The sequence below is a fragment of the Elgaria multicarinata genome, chromosome 2 (genome assembly GCF_023053635.1).
Source record: "Elgaria multicarinata webbii isolate HBS135686 ecotype San Diego chromosome 2, rElgMul1.1.pri, whole genome shotgun sequence".
In the NCBI taxonomy this organism is placed as follows: Eukaryota; Metazoa; Chordata; class Lepidosauria; order Squamata; family Anguidae; genus Elgaria; species Elgaria multicarinata.
The window spans coordinates 165,959,037-165,971,375 of NC_086172.1; the positions used below are offsets into that span (position 1 = coordinate 165,959,037).

The 12,339-nt window shown below is 43.9% G+C and overlaps 1 protein-coding gene across 1 annotated transcript in view; it reads left to right on the forward strand.

Moving 5' to 3' along the window:
• Positions 1 to 5,777: 5,777 nt before the first annotated feature.
• Positions 5,778 to 12,339, forward strand: part of AMN (amnion associated transmembrane protein) — a 109,457-nt gene continuing 102,895 nt past the window's right edge. The window contains exon 1 of the mRNA XM_063118492.1: positions 5,778 to 6,272. Within this exon, the coding sequence (XP_062974562.1) occupies positions 5,778 to 6,272 (495 nt within the window). The remainder of the gene's footprint in view (positions 6,273 to 12,339) is intronic.

Here is a 12,339-nt window from a genome sequence, read left to right on the forward strand (position 1 = left end):
AGGAGTATCTCTGGCCTCTAGATAGTTTGGGTCCAGCTTGCTTGGACTGCCTTCTCCCATACCAATCTGCCCACAATCTAACATCAGAGACCTTGTTTGTGTGTCTGCCTGTCAAAACGAATAGGTGGGCGGATATGAGGGATACACCTTTTCTACAGCAGCTACCACCATACCCCATTTATGGAACTCTTTTCAAACTGATGTTTTCCCCATCATTGCAAAGTCTTCAGGTGGGCTCTAAAGACCTATTTGTTTACCTAGGCCTACAATTGGGCATAGGACTTCATTAGTTGCTGTTTTGTATATAGTATTATCTGGTTTTGTTTCTTAATTTTAATGTTATTTATGTATTTATTTATTATCGCATTTTTATACCGCCCAATAGCCAAAGCTCTCTGGGCAGTTCACAAAAATTAAAACCATTCAAAGTATAAAACAAACGGGATAAAAGCATGATATAAAATACAATATGAAAACACAACCATAGAATCATGGAATCATAGAATAGCAGAGTTGGAAGGGGCCTACAAGGCCATTGAGTCCAACCCCCTGCTCAATGCAGGAATCCACCCTAAAGCATCCCTGACAGATCCCTGACCAGAATAAAATCAACAGCAGTGCAGAAATACTAATTTTAAATACAAATTTAAAACAGCAAAGTTAAAATTAAATTTATAGACTGTTAAAATGCTGAGAGAATAAAAAGGTCTTCACCTGGCATCTGAAAGAATATAGTGTAGGTGCCATGCAAACCTCCTTAGGGAGCTCATTCCACAGCTGGGGTGCCACAGCAAAGAAGGCCCTCCTCCTGGTAGTAGCCTGCCTTACTTTCTTTGGCAGGGGCTCACGGAAAAGGGCCCCTGAAGATGACCGGGCAGGTACATATGGGAGGAGACATTCCTTAAGATAGCCTGGCCCCAAGCCGTTTAGGGCTTTAAATGTTAATACCAGCACTTTGAATCGGGCCCAGACCAGGACTGGCAGCCAATGAAGCTGGAAAATGACTGACGTGATGTGGTCTCGTTGGCCAGTCCCTGTTAGTAAACGGGCTGCCCTGTTTTGTGCCAGTTGAAGTTTCTGGACTGTTTTCAAAGGCAGCTCCACGTACAACGCATTGCAGTAATCCAAACGAGAGGTTATCAGAGCATGGATAACTGTAGCTAGGCTATCTCTGTCCAGATAAGGCCGCAGTTGGTATATCAGCCTATGCTGATAAAAGATGCTCTTTGCCAGTGAGTTCATGTTATTAATTATTTGTTTTTAATTATTTTTAATTATTTTTTATTATATTTGTATTGGTTTAAAGTTTGTACAACAAACAGCAGAAAACAGCAAACTCAGGTCCAAGATAATTTTAATTGTGTTTTTATTGTTTTTATTCTATTTGTTCCCCGCCCTGAAATCTTCAGAAAGGGAGTGGTATATAAATATTGATGATGATTATGATGATGATAATGGTTGAATATGCTTGACACATTTTAGAATTGAGGACTCCTTCTTCAGAAACTTGAAAAATTTAGAAATTCCTATACCTCTTCAGATAGAGCAGCCTAAAAAACCAAAAGAGTGACATTTTCTTTTCTCGTTGACTCATAACCTTTGTATCACAGCTGGTGGGCCTCAGAGTTCTAGTGAAAATCAGAGTAGATCCTGCAAGCCTGGTCTGCCTACACATGCAAGAACTGTAAAATCAGGGGGGCGGGGGGAATCCTCTCTCTAGCTGTTCAGCAAATTCTTCTGCTTTCACTCTTACTTACTGGCCCCGCCAGGAACAGCTACCACGGTGGTAACATTAGTGCTTCAGCAAGGGCCAAACTAGACCTGGTAGCAGCAGGCCTGTGTGTCAGAATCAGATATCTCCAAATCCCTGTAAAGGCCGGGTGAGGCAAGATTTTTTTCTTTTCTAAAACCCTACATTATGTATATAGGATTATCGTCGATTTCCATCATGTGAACTTTTCATGAAATAAAAATAAAGAAGGGAGAGTTATACAAAGGTTTCAAGAACAGCAGACCAGATATCCATGTATTTATCCACTTGCAAGTTGCGTCTATATAACACCCGTTCAAAAGTTGATAAAGTTATGAAGTCCTCAATCCATGGCATTATGGGAGGTGTGGATTTGTCCTTCCAATGCGATAATATAAGTCTTTTGGCAGTCATAAGAGCTCTGAAGATCTGTTTGTCCACACCACAATAAGCACAAGGTGATGCTGAACTCTTCGCCCCTCAGCCAATTGCCCCCATCTGTCTTTTTCCACTGGGCCTCCAAGAACAAAAGTAACCCCCCAGCAGAAGAAAAACAGTTGAGGCAATTGGGTACTTTAAATTTGCCTTCACCCCCATTTAATAGTACATCAACGTGACCCTAAATTCTTGTATCGTTGCATACAAGTTTGCAAGGGGCATTGGAGGGCCTTGGTTTATTTATTGGCCTCCTCACAAGTCTTTCAACACTGCTCCACCTGGAGGTCACAATGTACCTTGTTGCCTAGGTTACAGCCTGGCCACCACCTCCTGTCCTTTTCTACACATTGCAATGTTAATGAAGTAATAATAAGCAATGTAAGCAAGCACAGGAATGTTGTTAAAATATTGAAGCGGGAGGTAAATGTGCATATTTGATAACTTTGGCTGTGTATAACCAGCATATGTTTTTAATATCGTTCTCATCAATATGGCAAATATCCCACACAGTCTAGGGAAACTTTTCCCAACCTGGTCTCCTGCAGATGGACCATAGCTCACTTCATTCCTGGCCTCCATGGCTTGCTGTCCTCAACTATGGGAGACACAGAAGTCTGTTATACCCCAAAGAAATTGATTTTTTCAGGGTATTTCTGTCTTAACTAAAGGAAGCAACCCCACCTACTTCTAAATTTGCAACCTATCAGGCTGGTGTGTTTCTTTTCTTTTAAATATTTGCCTAATCCTCGCATATTGATGAGACAGGGTTCCTCCTCTGTTTTCTCTCATCTCACGATGTGGCCTTTTCACCTTTCTACATGTCGCTTCCTGTTCTCTCCCCTCTTGTCTCCAAGGCAAACAACCCCTGTTATTTCAGCTTTTCATCAAAGACTGCTTCTGTTTCCTTAATCATTTTCTGGGAACAACTTTTGCCAGTGATATGCCAATTGCTCGGATGTCATTGGAGAGCGAGAGCAAAAGGGCATAAATGTAGCTGAAAGGAATTAAAAGCACTTACAAAAAAATGAAGCCACGCAGGCTGGCTATTATAACAGCAAGCCTTTGTAGTCATGCCTCTGCCAGATAAAGGAGGTGGCATATAGTTATACTAAACTATACTCTGTGATCTCGCAAATGGAACTTAGTTTAACTTCGTTAAATTTATATTCCATATTCACTCAGTGGCTTTTGGAAAACATCCCCTGGAAATAAAAGAGCTCCCTTTCTCCTAGCACAATGTATGACTCAAAGAAAACCAAAGAGAATTCCTGGATGCCCGCAAGTGTAGAGCAAAATGGCTGGCTGAGACATTATGTGTCTCCACCTCCACTCCCTCCTAGACCCTCCCAGTCACCACGGAAACCTCAGCAGAGGTCAGAACTTTATTCTTGGGAAAGGGGTAGGGTGACCATATTTTGGAAACCAAAAAGGAGGACAAAATGGCCGCCCTCAGGAGGCGTGGCCACCCCAACATGCCCACCCCAAGGCGGAGCCAACTCAACATGTCCGGCCCCCAAGGGGGTGTGGCCTCGGTCACATTTATTTATTTATTACATTTTTATACTGCCCAATAGCCGAAGCTCTCTGGGTGGTTCACAAAAAGTAAATGATAGCAACCAATGAGTGCCAAAGGCACACAACTACTATAATAATGTAGTAAATACTAAAAAAACTATTTATTTTTATAACTTAATAAACAACCACAACAGTCATAGAACGCATTAGAATAGTGGTTCCCAATTGGTGGTCTGCGTAACCCACCCAGGAGGTCCACCATGGCTTGGCATTTGAAAAACAATATACAATTGTAGAAACATATAATCACAAAATCTCAGCAATACCACCTTCAAAGCAGTTGGCTACAATTCACAGGCAAGTTCCTTTTAAATGCAATCTCAAACACGTCACTTATTTCAGCTCACCCTAAAAACCGTGCCACTACACAGTATAGCATAAGTATATGGATTTAAAGCATCCATTTTTCAGAAGCAGGTAAGATTCAAGACTCAAGTACATTTTACACAACTGTTTCACATGCTAAGGAAATTTTGCAGAACTGCATCACATGCAAGTGAAATGGCCCAAAGTTATTTCCTTGTCTGGAGAGCTATGTAGAAACAGTGAGTAGCAATGAAGATGCAGGGCAGTTGTTAGATATCAAGATGTCTATCACATGAAAACACTTTCAGACAACATGTAAAATTACTGGCAAGAAAATGATAAGGTTTAGAATATGTCTAAAGTCATGAATGGCCACCTTTATAACTTTGATCTTGCATTTGCAATGCAATGCATAGCTACTGGGTTTAAAGGCCCAGAGCAGTTTCCATTAAAGATAATGGTTTTTGCAGGTTCAATGCTAATCTATTATCTCCATGGCACAAGGAATTATATTAGGGCGTGGAAAAGTAAAGGATAACTGGCATTATTAATATCATATTATCAGCATCAACAGCAAGAGACGGAGCCTTATTAATATTAAAATCACCATGCATTACACTCCGGCAAGAGACGGAGCCTTATTATAGCATCACCACCCATTATCAACAGCAAGATTATTATTATTATGATTGTTTATTTATATAGCACCATCAATGTACATGGTGCTGTACAGAGTAAACAGTAAATAGCAAGACTCTGCCGCATAGGCTTACAATCTAATGATTGTAAGGAGCATTTTTAACATTATCACCACCCATTATCACATCACCAGCAAGAGTTTTATTAGCATCACCACCCATTATCTGGACACGTAGATACTGGGAAATAAGTTTGCATGGTCTTACAACCCGGGCTAGTTTCCCTGGACCCCAAGCCTTGGTCAAATGTACCTGTTTCCCCACACATCCAGCATGGGAGCCCAGCCATCTAGCATGGGGAAAAGTCCTGCAATAATAATAATAATAATAATAATAATAATAATAATAATAATAATAATAATAATGGAAACACACTCTGTGTACGCTCAGAGGAGCTTTAATATACTTCATTGTATTTAGCACTTTAAAAATATGGACAAATGGAAGAGAAGGTGCATTTTTAACATTACATCACCATTATCCATTTTTCAGGGACAAAACTTGTAAAATAGCCATTTTAAAGTGGCTGAAGCAATGAAGCCCCTCTCTCAAGCTCTAGCCTCCCCCCGCCTTTCCCTAGCCCTGCGTCCCAGCCTCTCCCCCCTCCACCTCACCACCCCCATGCCAAATTAGGGAGGATGGTGGCCTTGCCTTGTCCTACCTTTTCCCACGTTGTCGTTGCAGAGTTGCCTCCTCCCTCCTCACCTCGTGTCCTGCTGCTGCCTGGTGCGTGGCTGGTGGATGTCCTCCATCTTTCTTCCGCTTCCGCTTGACCGGCCCACGCCTTGCCCTGCCAGGTTGTCCTGGCCCTTATGGCTTCCGTTGTCCTCCTGACCACCTTGGTCCGCCACCACGCTGCTTCCCCCCCCACTGCTTGTTCTGCCCCCCCCCCGGTTGCCTTGCCATTTGTCTTGGTGGCGGCGGGCCGGAGGCACATTTCTCTCTCCCCCCCCCCCAAACAAACAAGAGGGTGTGCAAAGCAAGGTTAAAATGATGCAAAGGGGGTATGTATGTATGTAACCTTATTATTTTCTCCCCTTTGTTCCACTGACTTGCTCCGCGCCGGGACGGGACGGGATGGGACGCGCCTCCCGCCTCGTTGCTTGTCCTTGCTGCGGCTGCGGCCGTGCCGGGATGGGCCGCGCCAGGCCGCGCCGGGCTGCGTCGGGCCGCGCCACCCGCCTCGCTTGTCCTTGCCGCGGCTGCGGCTGCGCCGGGATGGGCAGCGCCAGGCCGCGCCGCGCCGCGACGGGCTGCGACGGGCCGCGCCGCCCGCCTCGTTGCTTGTCCTTGCCGCTGCGGCCGCTTGTGTGTTCTTGGCGGCGGCGGGCCAGTCCGGTGGTGACAGCGGCGGCGGCGCCACAAGTGGCGGCATTTGCCGCAGATTGCCCTCACCTCGCCGCCTCCGCCCGCCTCTGCCTCGCTTGCTTGCCTTGCCAGGGCAGGGCCTGTTGTTTGATTCTAAAGATGGCCGCCGCTGCACCCGAAAAAAACGCTGCAGACAAGTAACGCTGCAGTCCCCCCCCCCCCCGCCCCAGTGTTTCAGCGGCCCACTCCGGATCCTCCGGATCGTGCTGTTTCCCCGGTGGTTACCGGAGTAATCCGGTGCCTATGGGCACCCTAGAAAGGGGTGAAATTGGAGGGTCAGAGTGGATTGCCGAGTTGGAAAGAAGAGGCCATGGATCCACTGGATACAACAGTCTCTTTGTTCTTGCCCCCCAGCACAGAAGGGAAGTTCCGCTGGCTCTGAGGCCCATCAAATGAAATACTCCTTTCAGGAGGACAGAGAGGCAAAATATATCTGCACCGTTCCTCCCATCCTGCCAGCAAGAGTTTGACAGGGATTTGGATGGATGGAAGCCACCAAAATGGAGCACTCCATCATTTAGGCTAAGAGCCAATAGAATTGCACTCTTACTGAATTGTAATAAAAAGCACCCCAATTGGCTTATATAAGTTCAATAGCAAGCAAGGCAGCCCTTGGCCACAGTCTTATAATCTAAAAGACATGACACAAAAGAAAAAAGGGAAGGGAAGGAAGACCCAGGAGAGGGAAGTGGAAGCAAATTTGGGCTCCAGTTTTTAAAGTCACAATGTTCTTACAATAACCAAGGGGAGGAGAAGCCAAATGAAACTAGTCTCCCAGTAGAGCCAATGGAGTGGGCACCGCTGTCCTATCACTCACTCTGCTGCAGCCAGATGGAACGACCACATAAATGAAGAAAAAATAAACCATATGCTGATACAAGACACTCCAGGGATTGCACCAAATTTAAATATCTTTTTGCCTGCCTACTCAACACTGTTTTGAAACTCAAAAGCTGTCAATAAAAGCTTGTCCAATAAAAGACATCACTATTTTGTATTTCACATTCATGGCTTTTCTTCACAGTCAATAGTTAACCCTTGAGTAGAAGTTCTCTTCAGCTCTTTTTATCCCCAAAAGTGGAACATATGACATGGTTTATGTTGGAGTGGCAGCTGAAGGAAGAAAGGATGACTTTATCACAGCCCCAAGATGATTTCCAGCTGGAGTCATTGGAAGCCAAATGCATTAATTTCAGCTACTCTGTCATCCACTCTCAATGCAATTTGTGCTGATCTCTGTTGTTACTTCTCTTTAGCAACTTTATGTTCCAATACTGTATGTGGTCTGGGATCAACAATGACTGAAGTACATTATGCTTCCTGCTGACAGATGCAATTTCTTGAATTGTTTCTGAATAAGAGATTTCTAAACCACAAGTGTACCAAACAGAAAAGCATGCATCTCGTTACGAACATTGTGGTGTGAATGCATGTGAGGATGTCCTGTTTACAACATTAGCTTCTGGAGAAAGCAAGCTGGAGTTTGACTACCACCATAGCAAATCATCATCCATGAAAGAGATTTAGGCCTTTGCTAGACCTACCAGTAAATCTGTGCTGGATGAGGGGAGACCCCACGATGCAAGTATCACGGGATGTCGCCCTAGTCTACACGTCAGGCACAACGAGCTCAAGAAGTGACCTGTCGTGTCCACCATTTTTTTTAAAGGAATGAAGCGCACGGACACTTGTGCACCAAGGAAAGTGGGTTGTTGTTGTTGTTTAAAAACGGGTTTCCCCGCTCCCCCCACCCAGCTCCTGGGAAGCGCTGTACCCCGTGCACGGCTCACGGCTCCGCGGCTTTTCTCGTGGTGAGCCGGGAAAAGCTGCGAAAATGGGCCACACGCTCGTGGTCTCGGGCTCAGCCCGAGATCGCAGGAAAGAGCGGGCCCAAAGGAGTAGGCTATATCCTGGGGCCAGGCAGGGTTGATCCCTGCCTGAGCTTGGGATCGATCCCCTGTGCATCATCTGGACGCACAGGGACGATCCCGGGTATCAGCCCGGGATATAGCCTGGTCTAGCAAAGGCCAAAGAAGCATTCACACATTGCACAGCAACAAACCAATCTTTGCCACAAGTGTATGTCTGTTCAACAGGGAGCTACTGTGCATCCCAGCCTCTGATGTGCGTAATTGTATTTTCAAACCCTTCTTTGTCAGATTCACGTTGAACTTTTTTGGTGCACACATTTAAAAACAGATCATATGCTAAACCTAAAAACATATTGTGTGGACAGTAAAGGGGCATCTATGTAACATTTATTATCTGATTTAATTGAACAGGGTCCTTGAAAGAAGCCAGCCATTTAACATTTAAAGTACAGATATGCACTAAATGGAATGGTAAAGGAGGCTGGGTGTAGAAATATATCAGGTAGTAGAATCAGAGTTACGGAGCAGAAGCCTAGAGCACACATTATATTAGCCAACAGCACACCGCAGTGATTAATATAACCTATGCTCACTATGATTTTTAAGATGCAGCTAGCTTGATATTATTGGCTTACCTTTTGAAAGGGCAAAATTCCATTCTGGAATTGTTATATGTATATGTATTTGGAATTGTCACTGTCACTCTCCAAGCTCCACTCACTTTCATCCTGCCTGATTAATGATTGCCCAATCATTCAGAAATACCTGAATTGTAGTCTAAGGGAACCTTCCAGTACCTATCCATATTAGAGCAGAGAGGTGGCAATTAATCTCCTAGAAATAAGGGGGTCAGCCTGTGCTCATGCTCTCTGAGAACACAAGTTTGTAGTTTTGGGTTTCTTCAAGACCTAGTTTTGGACCTGGATGCCCAGGTGATAGCTATGACCAGATTTGTCTTTGACCAGACTAGGATGCTGTGACAGCTATGCCCATTTCTAGAGAATTCATTTCTGGTTATGGTAATGTAATCAACCATCTCTTCTCAATGGGCTATTTTTATGTATTCCAAATCAAGGATTCTAATACAAAGTCTCTAGAGCATGGGCAGACATCTTGTGGCCCTCCAGATGTTTTGGTCTATAACTCCTATCAGTTTTTATACTGTTGTTTTTATGTTTTTGATGGTTTTTAAATTTTGTATACTTTTTCATGTTTACCATTTTTAACTGTTGTAAACCGCCCAGAGAGCTTCAGCTGTGGGGCGGTATATAAATGAAATAAATAAATAAATAAATAAATAAATAAATAAATAAATAAAAATAGGCAGAATAGCCAAAGATGAAGGATGATGGGAATTGTAGGCCAAAACATCTGGAGGGATGTAAGTTCTCCATCCCTGTTCTAGAGGGACTCTATGCAAAGGAATCTATGCAAAGGCTAAGAAATTCTACCAATCCCTTACATAATACAGTGTCTTGTTTAATCAGTATTTAAGTACCATCACATGTAATACTTGGTAAGTCCAAATAAGCTGAAACCAAATATTAATTACTGTCCACTTAAGTCAGTCTCCTTTGTGCGCACTCTTTCTCTTGCAACTTTCTCTGCTGCTTTATTTTGCTTGGTTCTTTCCTAGGGTGACTATATGGAAAGGAGGACAGGGCTCCTGTACTTTTAATAGTTGTTTAGAAAAGGACATTTCAGCAAGTGTCATTTGTATGCATTCAGCATCCAGTGAAAATCCCTCCATCACGATAGTTAAAGCTGCAGGAGCCTTGCTTTTTTATATCTGGTCTCTCAGGGCAGATAGTGTATTCTTATACAGACTAGTGTATAGTGCCATGGGCACTAATATTCCTGCTTCTTTCCCAATTTTTCTCCCTCAGTCCCCTCACCACAGAGGGGCTCGTTAATAACACAAATGTGGCTCATGCATAGTGAATCCCCCTCTAAAATTTGCATGTGGTGCAGCTCCACCCCTCCCTCATGCCTCCCGATTGGATGCCTCCATCCCCTTCCCCCTTCCTGCTGGTGGTGAGAGTCTAGGTGTGGCTGCGCCCAGGATCCGCCTCCGCATCACACTGATTAACCAAGCAGGGCTGTCCGTCATTCTGCTGGCAGAGGGGCTGCCCTGCCTGTTTCGTATGGAGGAATTAATTGCTGTTAAAGCTTGAGCTTTGATTGAACTTTCCAATTTTCTGCACATCTGCATTTCTCAAGCTTCAGTTTAAAACAAAAATGAGCAAAATCGGCCTGGTAAATCTGGAGTAATAAGCCTTACACTATCATACTCTTATATAAGATATAAAATGTGATTCTTATAGGCGGGGTTTACTCTGGCTTATTTTTATGTTTTATGTCTCTTATTGTAGCTGTTTTTAAATTGTTTTATTGCTGGCTATTATTGTGGTTTGTTCTTTTTGTATATTGTGTTTTTATTGTATTTTAGTATTCTTGTAAGCTTCCTTAAACTTTGTGAAGAAAAGCAGTGTCTAAATATTTGAATACATCTTAATTTGATTTAGCATGTTAACAGGAAGGATTTCCTATATTTACTTAATTGGCTTTTCACAAGCTCTGCCTGCCTCATGCTGTTTGTAGTGACTGGTAAAATATTGATTTGTCCGCACTTCCTCCAGTTTGGGCATTTCCCCCCCCCTTATTAAAGGGTGGGACTACAGTTTCTTAGGAGATTTAGATTCATGTAGCTTTTGTGGGGAGCGTTTGTAGCTGTGGGTTAATTTTCTTTGCTCTGAGAGAGTCCTGGAACTAGGGTGACTTTATGAAAAGGAGGACAGGGCTCCTGTATCTTTAACAGTTGTATTGAAAAGGGAATTTCAGCAGGTGTCATTTGTATACATGTAGAACCTGGTGAAATTTCCTCTTCATCACAACAGTTAAAGCTGCAGGTGCCCTGCCCTCTTTTAAATCTGGTCACTCTAGTATAGCTCCTGCACTTTAACTGTTGTGATGAAGAGGGAATTTCACTGGGTTCTCCATATATACAAATGACAGCTGCTGAAATTTCCTTTTCTATGCAACTGTTAAAAATACAGGAGCCCTGTCCTCCTTTTCATATGGTCACCCTACCTGGAACACAACTCTATTTAAAGGCCTTTGTATTTTAGAGATATATAGCTTAAGGAAGAGCATATGCTACCCCAATGGGGTATGGTAGGCAGTATCCAACAGGGCACAACTGTTAATGTAAATTGGCACTAGTGAAAACTTTTGCACAATGCCATTCTCTTGGTGTTGCTTCAGAATTTACACTACTGCAACATAATTTATATCAGTGGTTGCACCCCATTGGTTATTGCTGAGAATATTTTTAAAACAATATTTCTGTTTATGGCCAGTATCCAGTGGTGACTGTCCACAAGCAGGGCCCACCAACACTTCTCTTCCACCACCGGACAGTTCCGCCAATTCTGTTGCGCAAGAGGGGCCCACACTGCTTGCACATCAGAGATTTAACACTTCCAGGGGGCAAGCCCCCAAATGAGCAGAAGCATAATTTCTAGAACAGGGCAGGTTGGTGGAGCAACCTTAGCTCTGTCAACCTGCCCTGTTCCAGAAATGACAATTTCTGCTTGTTTCAGAAACGCTAAATCTCCATTACACAATTGGTGGGGCCACTTGTGCAACAGAATTGGTAGGGCTGGCCACTTTGTGCAAATTAAAACATATGGGTAATGCCTGGTAGTCCAAGTATAAGAGCTTCACTGTAGCAAGTGATCTCTATCCTGGGGGCTGTCTATACTCAGTCAAAGCCTCGCAGTAGCAGTGAATCTGTGCAGCGTCAATTATATGACGGAGGGCTTTTCCATGAAGCTGCGCAGTAAAAAAAAAGTCAGGGCCTTACCCAAACATTTTTGGTGGGAGCAAGGTCACCCCGGCTCTTCCACCATCTCACCTTGCTCTGTGGCCAATCCAGGGGGCAATCCCGGCAGAAGGAGACTGGTAATTGGTCGTCGAAAGCCAGGAAGAGGGCAGGGTGGTGACTCTTGTACCTGTATGACCACCAGAAACCCTGTGCTCCGTCTTTGGTGTTGGGACTACCCCAGGTAAGTGAAACCACAGGGTTTGGGGGCAACACGGCACCAAGTTGGCGCTGTGAAGTCAGCTCCCTGTCTATGCATGCATGTAGAATTATCCCTTAAAATTCATATGATGGTACTATACCTAGAGAAGCACAAGGCACTCCGAATGCTCCTATCTGTGGAAGTGGTATGTTTACTGTGTTTCCTTCTGCTCCTGCTGTAATTAAGACTGTGCCATTTGGTTTAACCAAAGTGTCAAGTCTAAGTGAGGATGGTACCATTCAGTTTTC